This window comes from Anolis carolinensis, unplaced genomic scaffold, assembly GCF_035594765.1.
Source record: "Anolis carolinensis isolate JA03-04 unplaced genomic scaffold, rAnoCar3.1.pri scaffold_8, whole genome shotgun sequence".
Lineage (NCBI taxonomy): Eukaryota > Metazoa > Chordata > Lepidosauria > Squamata > Dactyloidae > Anolis > Anolis carolinensis.
Window position 1 is genome coordinate 4,493,976 of NW_026943819.1, and position 13,873 is coordinate 4,507,848.

The 13,873-nt window shown below is 40.1% G+C and overlaps 2 protein-coding genes across 2 annotated transcripts in view; both read right to left on the bottom strand.

Moving 5' to 3' along the window:
* Positions 1-378: 378 nt before the first annotated feature.
* Positions 379-6,050, bottom strand: dguok (deoxyguanosine kinase). The gene is made up of 7 exons (XM_062961100.1): positions 5,890-6,050; positions 4,457-4,569; positions 3,609-3,796; positions 3,097-3,244; positions 2,293-2,408; positions 1,754-1,853; positions 379-1,594 (listed from the first exon to the last, which is right to left on the bottom strand). The coding sequence occupies exons 1-7, from the start codon at positions 5,948-5,950 to the stop codon at positions 1,517-1,519; spliced, it is 804 nt and encodes a 267-aa protein (XP_062817170.1). The 5' UTR covers positions 5,951-6,050; the 3' UTR covers positions 379-1,516.
* A 3,177-nt stretch (positions 6,051-9,227) lies between these two features.
* The window catches only part of LOC100553537 (actin gamma 2, smooth muscle), a 30,027-nt gene continuing 25,381 nt past the window's right edge, over positions 9,228-13,873 (bottom strand). The window contains exons 7-9 of the mRNA XM_003228229.4: positions 13,310-13,501; positions 12,083-12,264; positions 9,228-9,476 (exon numbers count right to left, since the gene is read on the bottom strand). Of these exons, the coding sequence (XP_003228277.1) occupies positions 9,333-9,476; positions 12,083-12,264; positions 13,310-13,501 (518 nt within the window). The 3' untranslated portion in view covers positions 9,228-9,332. The remainder of the gene's footprint in view (positions 9,477-12,082; positions 12,265-13,309; positions 13,502-13,873) is intronic.

Consider the following 13,873-nt stretch of genomic DNA (forward strand, 5'->3'; position numbering starts at 1 on the left):
ATACATACACACACACACATAAATGTAATGTGCATAATTCCCATGGAGTAAACAACAAAACCACTGGACCAAATCACACCAAATTTGGTCACAAAAGACATTAGTAATCCAATCAATCTGCATGCGGCAGCGTGTCAGCAAAAATGGCTAGGCGTGTCAGTGCTGACACGCGTGTCATAGGTTGGCCATCACTGGCATAGGGAAAGGTGAACATCTTTATAGGTTTCCTTTTGTGTTTGTGCTCGTTCATAGGATTCCGTCTCACTTTCCGTCCCCGTGATCAACGGATTTTGGAAAATTTGGCTTGCTGTGGAAATAAGGATTGAGGAAAAAGCTTCACCTGAGACACCTTTCTCCCAATAAAACCTGCACGAGATCTTTTTCAGAAAGATTCATTTTATTACCTTAAACACAGGGCATTATAATTTAGGAGGAATCTACAAACCCACCAAAGTGCAGATCAGTGCAGTGAAATCTGTGAAAAGCAAACGGAGCAGCAAAACTCAAAGCCAGGGATGGGCAAACTTTCGGCCCTCCCTCCAGGTGTTTTGGACTCCAACTCCCACAATTCCTAACAGCTTACAGCATCCTTTCGGAGAAACACAGCAGCAATATAAATCCAGAAGAAGATGTAAGACAGCCAGGCAGACAAAAGATGGATTTTTCTGCTTCAATGAGACTTTTGGAAGAAAAGAGGGAGGGAGAGCCTCAGGTGGGATGAAAACGCCTTGGAACGCCATCCGACCAACTCCTCCTCCTGCATTTCCAAAAAACTCAGAGCAACCCAGATTTTAAATTGTTTTGAAATGCTTTTTAATGGAAGCCTCTTTGAGAAAAAGCAGGGTATAAATAAGCCAGATTTTGTGATATGAAATCCAACATATCTATCTTGTTTGATGTGTCATAATAAAATAAAATAATAAAGAAATTAATTTTTAAAATAACCATAATACTGCATCACTTTTCCTCATCACGTTGGGCAACAAGGGTCGACAGGGCCAAAGGGAATCTGACATAACATTGTATGATTTCAGTCTCTTTCCCCTAAGACAGGCATGGACCAACTCTGACCCTCCCTCCAGGTGTTTTGGACTTCAACTCCCACAATTCCTAACAGCTGGTAGTTGAAGTCCAAAACACCTGGAGGGAGGGTAGGAGTTGGTCCATGCCTGCCCTAAAAAATGGAACTCCAGGTATGGAAGAGGGAAGAGCCAAGGATCAACCACGCAGATGAGAGATCTGCCAGACTGAAGGGATCACTCGTCTTTCCCCTGGAAGTGGGCCTCTGTAAACACTGCTTTAGCCAGGACAAGGCAGACCCAGGCAGAGCCCACTTTTCCAAGCGTTCTTGCCACAGTTCCTCCACCTCCTCCTTTCTCACGCCAAGGACCTAGGGGTCCCTCCAGCCGACACAAGCTCTTCCTTTCAGGTTGAACGAAGTTGGTTTGGTTTCCAAGTTAAAATAGTAAAGCCGTTCTGAAAGTCATTTGGCCCCTGGGGTGCATCTCTCTCTCGGCTAGGAAGCCGCAGCGGAGGCAGCGGAAGGCAAGGCCTGGGGGGCCTCCGGGGAGAGGAACTGCAGGAATGCTTTCACCTGCGGGAAGCGGAAGGACGCTTGTAAAGAAACAGACCCATAAGTCATTACGTGTTCTGTCCAAAGGGATCATTGGAGGCCCAAGGAATCAGAGGAATGTAACAGACCTAATTGACAGTGAAATAGGTCAGAGAAGCCGAGCTTTAGGGACCCTCTTACCTGGCTCATGAGCTTCCCTTGCTCCTTTGGATCACTCTCAAAATCTTTTGTAACATCAAGCAGCAAGACAGGGGCATCCCTTACACTCTCAGAATGGACCCTGCAGAGAGAAAGGGGGATTTTCTGTGTTGATAGCCTTTGTGAGGCTTCAGTTCTGCTGTGGAGTTTGGCTCACTCCTCTGACTGGTCTCTCTAGCATGCATTTGGAATTGTTCACCTTTTCCCCAGGAAGCAAGAAATGTGTGAAGACTCTCTAATGAGGATGAGGGTTTTAAGCTATTTCATCTCAGAGGTCTTAGGGAGAAGGCGGTCCTATGGGACACATCAGTCAAAGCGACGGCCTTTGGAGGCCTGATGAGCAGGTTTGTTGATGTTAATCTGGCGCCAGATCAAAACAGGGCTGTTGACAAAATCTACCTGGTTTTGACTGGTTGTCAGCTGATTTTTATATTTTAAAGTGTTAAATTCTTCCTTTCATAGTCCTCAAAGGAAGGAAGGAACCGGCCTGACCCCGTTCCCAACCAGCTCCTGCTACTCACTGGGTACTTTTCTCCAGAAGCCAGTTCTCATGCTGCATATGGAGCTGCTCCAGGTACTGCAGCTGGACCCCACTCTCTTCTGCCCTGGCCCTCCGGCGCAGCCTCTCCATGCAGATCTGAAAGGAGAGAGAGCGAACAGCACTTGAGGACCTGTCAAACACCACCACCACCACCACCCCACCAGCACTATCTATGGCTCCACAAATCAGCCATGTTTCCCACCCCATTGAAATTGGAAGGCTGGGTCCTTGATATAGAATGATAGAATAACAGAGTTTGAAAAGACCGCATAGGCCTTCTAGTTCAACCCCTATCTGCCAGGCAGGAAAAGCACAACCAAAGCTCTCCCGACAGATGGCCATCCAGCATCAGTTTAATGCCTCCAGGGAAGGAGCCTCCACCAGACATCGGGGCAGAGTTCCACTGTTGAACAGCTCCTGATATTCCTGATATTCAGGTGGAATCTCCTTTCCTGCCATTTGAACCCACTGCTCTGAGTCCTAGACTCCAGGGCAGCAAAAAACAAACCCGAGTGCAAAAGAAGACAAAACTCTGGCATCCACAGCCCCACACTGCAAGGTCCTCTTAGGGGTAACCATTCCCTTCTTAGTCAAGGAAATCCACTGGGTGACCTTAGGCAAGTCATATGCTCTCTCAGTTCCAGAAGGAGGCAAAGAAAAACCTAATAGAGGCTGTCATAATCAATTACTCCATTTGAAGGAACTTGACAACAAGTCTTGGGAAAACCCCACGAAGAAGGGAGCCAGTGGACACCCGAACAATTTCTGCTGCATTCCCCGTTACCTCTGGAGGCGCCCGGAGGTAGAGGAAGCCATGGAGGCCGAGCTGGCCCTCAAAGGCTTGCAGGAGGAAGGAGTGCCAGTCCTGGTAGATAAGCCATTCCGTCTCGGCCAAGTGGCCCGTCTCAAAGAGGTTTTTGGCAAAGACATACCTGGGAGAGAAGGGAAGCCAGAGAGTGAGACCTTTGTGGAACAACAGCCAAGCCAGGAAAGGCTCAGAGAAGTCTTCAGAGTGAACAGCAGAAGGTAGAACCTCAACTCAAACCAACGTTTGACCCAATAAATCCAGGACTCATCATAAAATGCATTATAAGCCAAAGGAAACACATTCTTATATATGGAATGAGAGTGAAGTTGAAACAGACCTTAAAGGCCACCCGCCTGCCAGAACAAGAACTTGCCACCAAAGTATGTCTGGAAGGTAGTAGAGTTCAGGGATATTTCCCTTCCTCTGCCTAACTAGCCCTCGTCCTTTGACTCAACACACTCCCAGTGACGTAAAAAATAATTCTCTACCTGTCACTATACACAGATCTCTCAAAGACCTGGACTGCCTCATGTGCGTTTGGGTGTTTTGTGGGCAGTGGCTCCAGCTGGGCCTTGAGGCGGCTGAGGCAGGAGTAGGTCTGGAAGGTGTAGGCCCACCGCGCAGGGTCCTGGTAGACCATCTGGAGCAAGTTCCCAAGGCCCTGAGGATGGGAGTTCTGTTGGGAAATGAGAGATGGGTGCTTAAGAGCGAGACAGAAGAAAAAGGACAGCGAGACCGTGGAAGCAGGGCTCTTTTGTGAACCTATTTAACTATATTCCTTGCTTAACCCCCCCCAAACTTGGGGCCCATTCTATCCAGTGCCAGGTTTTCTTTAATTAATATATAATATATTGTATATACTGTACATATAATATTGATAATAATATTATAATGTAACACAATATAATACCAATAATAATTCAATATAATAATATCAATTATATATTACATGTAATATTACTAATAATATTATAGTATAGTGGTATAGTACAATATAGTAATATTTAAGGCTTATATTGTGCTATGCTAATAATATAATATATTGTATGTACATATAATTTGTAAGCCGCTCTGAGTCCCCTTTGGGGTGAGAAGGGCAAGATATAAATGTAGTCAATACATAAATAAATAAATTTAATTACTGGCTAAGGCTTCTGCAGATGGAGGGAGGGCTCAAGTTGACCCAGGCCTGAAGTATAAGCATTGTTTTATTTTATGTATGTGTTTTTTTCTGTTACAAATTTGATGACAAAATGGCAAAAGAAGGAAACAAACTATCTTGAACCAGGTTAGTCCTGCAGTTTGCCAACTTTTGGTATTGCTGCTTGGCTCTCACCGGATGGGGCCCAGGGCCTTGGACCTTCTGCCATTTGGAAACGGGCTCCGGAATCATGCGCCAATCCGGGAAGGCCTTCCGGAGCAGCCTCACAAATGTGGATTTGCCCACCGCTGGAAGAGAAAGAAGGGAGATCAAGGACGGTGTGTATCCATTTGTATTTATTGTTAAGCCTTCAGCAAAAAAAAAAAAAAAAAAAAAAGGACTGTGTCACAGCCCTGCTCATGAGCTTTAAAAGCTTCAGAGAAGGACTAACAGAGATGGACTTATCAAGAGCTCATAAGCTCACAAGCCTTTGACCTTCCTGCACTGGTTCCCATTTGAGGAGGAGGAGGAGGAGGAGGAGAAGAAGAAGAAAATTAATAATAAAAACTGGAATAAGTAAATAAGAATAAGTGAAATAAGAATAAATAATAATATGTGGAATAAGTGGATTAAATAATTAAAAATAATTACAAGTAGGATAAGTAAATGAATAATAAAAACTGGAATAAGTAAATAAGAATAAGTGGAATAAGTAAATGAGAATAATCATAAGTGGAATAAGAAAATAAGAATAATTAAATAAGAATAATAAGTGGAATAACTAAGTATGAATAATAATGTCACATTACAACAGAGAAAGATCAAAGCTTTCAAAGCACAGTTCAACAGCTGGGTTTATGAATCAGAAGAATGGCATTAAATAGACGTGTAGTTATATACTACTGTCCTGAAGAGAGTAATATAATAAGGAATAGTAATAATAATAAGTAGAATACGTAAATAATGTCACATATTACAGAATAAAAGATCAAAGCGTGTCTCTCCTCAGATAAACACAATAAATACACTAAAATATAATAATACAGTAGAGTCTCACTTATCCAAGCTAAATGGGCTGGCAGAACCTTGGATAAGCAAATATCTTGGATAATAAGGAGGGATTAAGGAAAAGCCTATTAAACATCAAATTAGGTTATGATTTTACAAATTAAGCACCAAAACATCATGTTATGCAACATATAGAAAAAGTAGTTCAATACGCAGTAATGTTACGTTGTAGTTACTGTATTTACGAATTTAGCACCAAAATATCACAATGTATTGAAAACACTGACTACTAAAAGGCAGACTGCGTTGGATAATCCAGAACGTTGGATAAGTGAATATTGGATAGGTGAGACTCTACTGTATGTGGCATTTGGAAAGGGGTCAAGAAGAGCAGAGTAAGTATCTATGTCTGTATCGATTTTTATAGATAGATAACACAGAACATGATTAAAACACCCATATCTACTCCTGGGCAAGAGGGCCTTGAGGCATGTGCAGAGGGCCTTCCCCTATTCCCCTACAAGGGGCTTCTCAACGACAGGACATCACTCCTATTATTCTTCTTCGACATCATTATTATTATTATTATTATTATTATTATTATTATTATTATTACATACCGATATTCCCTTCCACAGAGAGCCTCTTGCCGGTTACCACGCAACGAGAGCGCGCCGCCATCTTGGACCCTTGCGGGAGAGGCTAACTGCGCATGCGCACCCAAAGCTCATGCGCGCTCAGGCGGAGTCAGCCTCTCCCGCGAGCGTCCAAGATGGCGGAATTTCGTCCCAGCGGCAGCCATTTGCGGGGCAGCAAGAGTGGAGGGCGAGAACGCAGATGACGTCATCACGCCGCGGGAGAGGGGATCGGAATGCACCCGGAAGAAATGCAGCAACAGTTTGTTTAGATCTCTTTAACGTCAACACCAGCCATTGCCAGAAGGGACAGAGACAGAGAGCTTCATCTATACTCAAGCAGGGAACTTTGAAATTAATTCAATATCTATATCTATATTGATAATAATATATTATAATAATAATAATAATAATAATAATAATAATAATAATATAATTTTATTTGTTTTATTTAATTTTGTTACCAACTTCTCATATATATATATATATATATATATATATATATCTCAGCTGTTGGGAATTGTGGGAGTTGTAGTCCAAAACACCAGCTGAGCCTCTGTTGATAATAATAATAATATAATTTTATTTGTTGTATTTGTTTTATTTAATTTTATTTGTTACCCACTTCTCTCATATATATATATATATATATATATATATATATATATATATATGTACACATATATTGATAATAATATCAGCTGTTGGGAATTGTGGGAGTTGTAGTCCAAAACACCAGCTGAGCCTCTGTTGATAATAGTAATATAATTTTATTTGTTTTATTTAATTTTATTTGTTACCCACTTCTCATATATATATATATATATATATATATATATATTGATAATAATATCAGCTGTTGGGAATTTTGGGAGTTGTAGTCCAAAACACCAGCTGAGCCTCTGTTGATAATAATAATATAATTTTATTTGTCTTACTTGTTTTATTTAATTTTATTTGTTACCCACTTCTCATATATATATATAGATAGATATAGATATACGCACATATACATATATTGATAATAATATCAGCTGTTGGGAATTTTGGGAGTTGTAGTCCAAAACACCAGCTGAGCCTCTGTTGATAATAATATAATTTTATTTGTCTTATTTGTTTTATTTAATTTTATTTGTTACCCACTTCTCATATATATAGATATAGATATAGATATACACACATATACATATATTGATAATAATATCAGCTGTTGGGAATTTTGGGAGTTGTAGTCCAAAACACCAGCTGAGCCTCTCTTGATAATAATTTTATTTTATTTGTCTTATTTGTTTTATTTTATTTATTACCCACTTCTCTCATATATATATATATATATATATATATATATATATACACACGTACGTATACATATATTGATAATAATATCAGCTGTTGGGAATTGTGGGAGTTGAAGTACCAAAAAGCAGTGTGGAAACTTCTTCATTGAAAAATATGCAAGACAATTGAGTGCAGTGTGATCCTAAGGTAGGGAAAAACTCCTTTTTATTATGGAATGTGGTTAGACTGAAATCTCTTCTTCTGAGCACTTCTGAACACTTCCCAGTGTAATCAGATGAAGTCAACCAAAACAAATGTAGTGGACCCACAAAATACTAGATTTTAAGTGTAGAACTCAGTAGAATTTAAGTTATGTGAAGATGTGGTAAAACCCAGGAACAAACCCAGATAAAAATTCCATGATTTCTGATTGCAGGGACATACAGACATGCGAAGATCCGGATGTTCGGCTCAAAATCGGGATATTTCCGCACCTGGAAATCTCGCGTTTTTTGGCCTTTTGTAGCACTCTCCAGAGCCCTGGCACAGTCTTTGCGCAATATATTTTCAATGAATGTCTCTCTTCTAGTCTCAACCAATTCAACCAAGTTTGTGCCACAAAAACAATGTTACTGGAGTAGAATAACAAGTTTCAAAGCAAGGACCGCACAATTAAAAAGGAATAATGCAAAGATCCGGATATTCGGTTAAAAACCGGGATATTCCCGCACCTGGAAATCTCGTGTTTTTTGGCCTTTTGTAGCCGTTGCTTCAGGCTTTACAAAAACAACATTTCTGGAGTAGAACAACAACTTTCAAAGCAAGGGCCAGGCAATTAAAAAGGAATACAGTACAGACATGCGAAGATCGGAATATTTGGCTAAAAAACGGGATATTCCCACACCTGGAAATCACACGTTTTTTGGCCTTTTGTAGCTGTTGCTTCTAGCTTTACAAAAACGTTTCTGGAGTAGAACAACTTTCAAATCAAGGCTGCGCAATAATAAAGGAATACAGTATAAACATGGGAAGATCCAGATATTCGGCTAAAGACCGGGATATTCCCGCACCTAGAAATCTTGCGTTTTTTGGCCTTTTGTAGCTGTTGCTTCCGGGTCTACAAAAACGACGTTTCTGGAATTGAACAACTTTCAAAGCAAGGGCCGTGCAATTAAAAAGGAATACAGTTCAGACATGCGAAGATCCAGATATTCAGCTAAAAACGGGATATTTTTGCACCTGGAAATCTCACGGTTTTTGGCCTTTTGTAGCCGTTGCTTCCGGCTTTACAAAAACATCGTTTCTGGAGTAGAACAACAACTATCAAAGCAAGGGCCGCACAATTTAAAAGGAATACAGTAGAGTCTCACTTATCCAACATAAACGGGCCAGCAGAATGTTGGATAAGCGAATATGTTGGATAATAAGGAGGCATTAAGGAAAAGCCTATTAAATGTCAAATTAGGTTATGATTTTACAAATTAAGCACCAAAACATCATGTTATACAACAAATTTGGCCAAAAAAAGTAGTTCAATATGCAGTAATGCTATGTAGTAATTACTGTATTTACGAATTTAGCACCAAAATATCACGATGTATTGAAAACATTGACTACAAAAATGTGTTGGATAATTCAGAACGTTGGATAAGCGAGTGTTGGATAAGTGAGACTCTACTGTACAGTACAGACACGTGAAGATCAGAATATTTAGCTAAAAACCGGGATATTCCCGCACCTGGAAATCTCGCGTTTTTTGGCCTTTTGTAGCCGTTGCCTCTAGCTTTACAAATATGACGTTTCTGGAGTAGAACAACAACGTTCAAAGCAAGGGCTGTGTAATTAAAAAGGAACACAGTACAAACATGCGAAGATCTGGATATTCGGCTCAAAAGCAGGATATTCCCGCACCTGGAAATCTCGCGTTTTTTGGCCTTTTGTAGCCGCGCAATTAAACACGAATAACACATAAAAACAGGGCGTTTTTCAAATGTTGTGACATGTCGTGGTTCGACACGACATGACAAAAGAGGCACAGGCAACGGTGGCTTGAAAAAAGGCTTTTAATGCTTTTCAAGGGGCGAGAAGGGGGCTAGAAAGAGCGGCAAAGGAAGGAGCTCCTTCCGTGTCGGGCTGGGCGCCGGGCGGCTTTAGAAGCATTTCCGGTGGACGATGGAGGGCCCGGCTTCATCGTACTCGGGTTTGCTGATCCACATCTGCTGGAAAGTGGAGAGCGAGGCCAGGATGGAGCCCCCGATCCAGACGGAGTATTTCCGCTCAGGAGGGGCAATGATCTAGCAAGGGAAGAGCAGGGAGAGGAGTCAAGGTTTTGGAATATAACAGAGTGGAGAAAATTAGAAAATAAATACTGTATATACTTGAGTATAAGCCTAGTTTTTCAGCCCCTTTTTTTAAGACTGAAAAAGCCCCCCTCGCCTTATACTCGGGTGAGGATCCTGGTTGGCTTATATTTGGGTCAGCTTATACTCGAGAATATATGATACATTTATTATCTTTCTCTATTATTATTGGTATTATTACATTTATTATTTTTCTCTATTATTGTTGCTACTATTACATTTATTTTACTCTATTTTTATTATTATTATTTTATTATGACACAGCAAACAAGATAGATATGCTGGATTTCATATCACAAAATCGCAAGTCAAACACTTCCCAAGTATCTATTATTATTATTATTATTATTATTATTATTATTATTATTATTATTATTATTATTATCATTTTATTATGACACAGCAAACAAGATAGATATGCTGGATTTCATATCACAAAATTGCAAGTCAAACACTTCCCAAGTATCTATTATTATTATTACTATTATTATTATTATTATTATTATTATTATTATTATTATTATTATCATTTTATTATGACACAGCAAACAAGATAGATATGCTGGATTTCATATCACAAAATTGCAAGTCAAACACTTCCCAAGTATCCATTATTATTATTATTATTATTATTATTATTATTATTATTATTATCATTTTATTATGACACAGCAAACAAGATAGATATGCTGGATTTCATATCACAAAATCACAAGTCAAACACTTCCCAAGTATCTATTATTATTATTATTATTATTATTATTATTATTATTATTATTATTATTATTATCATTTTATTATGACACAGCAAACAAGAAAGATATGCTGGATTTCATATCACAAAATCACAAGTTGAACACTTCCCAAGTGTCTAGGATTCTGTGATGTATTTTCGGATGATGCGCACAGATCCCAGCAGGGTGGCCTTTTGCAGTTGGCAGATCGTGATTTTGTCAATGTCTATTGTTTCCAAATGCCATTATTATTATTATTATTAATAATAATAATACATTTATCATTTCCCCCGATATTATTATTATTATTGCATTTATTATTTTACTCTCTTTATTATTACATGTATTATTATCCTGTATTTATTTTATTATGACACAGCAAACAAGATAGATATGCTGGATTTCGTATCACAAAATCACAAGTCGAACACTTCCCAAGTGTCTAGGACTGTGTGATGTATTTTCGGATGATGCGTGCAGATCCCAGCAGGGTGGCCTTTTGCAGTTGGCAGATCGTAATTTTGTCAATACCTATTGTTTCCAAATGCCGGCTGAGATCTTTTGGCACAGCACCCAGTGTGCCCATCACCACCGGGACCACCTGCATTGGTTTCTGCCAGAGTCTTTGAAGTTCAGTCTTGAGGTCCTGAGAGCGGCTGAGTTTTTATTATTATTATTATTATTATTTTACTCTATTATTATTAAAAGGATACATAAGCACATTTACATTGAAGAAGATGAGAATAAGGATTTGATCAGAGTTGGACAGTCTTATCTTAAATTTGAGCTTTATGTAAGTAGAGTCTCACTTATCCAACATAAACGGGCCGGCAGAATGTTGGATAAGCAAATATGTTTTATATAATGGTAATAATATGATAATATACTATAATAATAACAAAATAATAATTGAACGATATATATATATATATATATATATACACACACACACACACAGTAGAGTCTCACTTATCCAACATAAACGGGCCGGCAGAACGTTGGATAAGTGAATATTTTGGATAATAAGGAGGGATTAAGGAAAAGCCTATTAAACATCAAATTAGGTTATGATTTTACAAATTAAGCACCAAAACATCATGTTATACAATAAATTTGACAGAAAAGGTAGTTCAATACGCAGTAATGCTATGTAGTAATTACTGTATTTGAGGAATTTAGCACCAAAATATCACGATGTACAGTAGAGTCTCACTTATCCAAGACTCGCTTATCCAACGTTCTGGATTATCCAACGCATTTTTGTAGTCAATGTTTTCAATAAATCATGATATTTTGGTGCTAAATTCGTAAATACAGTAATTACTACACAGCATTACTGTGTACTGAACTACTTTTTCTGTCAATTTTGTTGTTAAACATGATGTTTTGGTGCTTAATTTGTAAAATCATAGCCTAATTTGATGTGTAACAGGCTTTTCCTTAATCCCTCCTTATTATCCAACATATTCGCTTATCCAACGTTCTGTCGGCCCGTTTATGTTGGATAAGTGAGACTCTACTGTATTGAAAACATTGACTACAAAAATGCGTTGGATAATCCAGAACATTGGATAAGCGAGTGTTGGATAAGTGAGACTCTACTGTATATAGGTTGAGTAAAATCTCCTCTTCAGTGGTATATAACCACATGCACTTCTTATGCAAGGCAATTCGGTTTTCAGTTGTTAGACTGATAAGCCAGTTGTCTCTGAGCCGTTAGGAGCAGAAATGGTGCCCATGCACAAAATACGAGTTTCAGAAGTATTAGACCCAAGGGAACTATATCTCTCTCTTTTGAGGACCCACCTTGATCTTCATGGTGCTGGGGGCCAAGGCCGTGATCTCCTTCTGCATGCGGTCGGCGATACCGGGGTACATGGTGGTGCCCCCCGAAAGGACGTTGTTGGCGTAGAGGTCCTTGCGGATGTCGATGTCGCACTTCATGATGGAGTTGTAGGTCGTTTCGTGGATCCCCGCTGACTCCATGCCTGCGGGGAGAAAGAGAGCGCTTAACGGACGTCCACACTGCAGAATTAACCCAGTTTAATACTGCAGTAGGCTCTCGGTGAACCCAGGGTTCCCCTGAGAAGCATACTCCTAGAAACCTAAGAGTTGGAAGGGAACTTAAAGGTCATCCAACCCAACCCATTCTGTCAGGCAGAAAGACACCATCCGATCCATCCCGACAGATAACCATCTAGCCCCTCTGTAATTAAGTACGAATTTTTGGTTTAAAGATGTTATGTTTAATTGTGTGTTTGTGTTTTAAAAGGGTAAGTATTACAGTTATTGCATCTCAGCACTCAGAGGCTGGTTGCCATGGAGAAGTAGGCGGAGCCAACTGCCGGTTTGTTGAAGAAGTGCAGAGTTTAAAAAAAGAAGTCAGTCTGTGCTCTGATGAGGCACAGGGAAGATTGATCCTAGGTTGAGGGGATCAAGGGGACTCAATTGTTTATTTTGAGTCAGATTAAAATAAGTTTGGTGACTTATTTAATGTAGTCTGTGTCCTGGTAAGGAACAGAGAATCTGTGATCGTATATCACAGGGGTGACTGCGGTTTAAAAGTAGCAGAGAAAGAAGTTCTAACTACTTTAAGTAAAAGAAGTGACACTTTAGAGAGTTTGACTCATCTCATTCTAGTATTGTAACTGTTAATAAAAGTGCCTCTAAGTGAGAAACAACATTGTAACCACTAAGCTCTGTGCCGGAATAAACTTGTTATTGTTCTTCCAACACCTAAGCCTCTGTCGCATATATTATAAACCAAGTTACGCTACCATCTAAAGTGAATAAGAAGAAGAAAGGGAAAAAGTAAAAGGTCTCCTTTCTGAGTCTTTGGTGGTTGTATATTTACAAATTGGTAGCAGCCGTTATTAGCTTCCTCACACCCTCAATGATAGATTCGTAGAACCCTAGAGTTGGAAGGGACCTCAAGGGTCAACCAGTCCAACCCGTTCTGCCAGGCAGGGAGACACCACCCGACCCCTCCTGACAGATGACCATGCAACCCCCCAATTCCCCCCAGTGTCTCACCAATGAAGGAGGGCTGGAAGAGGGTCTCTGGGCAGCGGAAGCGCTCATTGCCGATGGTGATGACCTGCCCGTCGGGGAGCTCGTAGCTCTTCTCCAGGGAGGAGGAGGAGGCGGCCGTGGCCATCTCGTTCTCGAAGTCCAGCGCCACGTAGCACAGCTTCTCCTTGATGTCGCGCACTATCTCTCGCTCGGCTGCGGAGGGAGGAAGGGTGGGTGGGCTCAGACCCCAATGGAGGGAGATATATATATATACATATACATACTAGTTTTGCCCAGCCACGCGTTGCTGTGACTTATGGGAATCCTTTGTTGGCCAGGTGGAATAGCAGTGAATAGCCTTGCAGTCTGAAAGCCTGGCCATTTTCTGGAGTAGCTGGAGCTGTTTGTTGTATGAACGTAGAGGCATGGATGAGGGGTTGTGCTGCCAAGTTTAGTGTTTCTGGGGTGTGTAGTTTTGTTGTTTTGTCCTAGGCCGAAATTTCACTACCCTTTTATATATATAAGAACTAGCTGTGCCCAGCCACGCGTTGATGTGGCGAAGTCTGGTGGTATGGGAAATAAAGT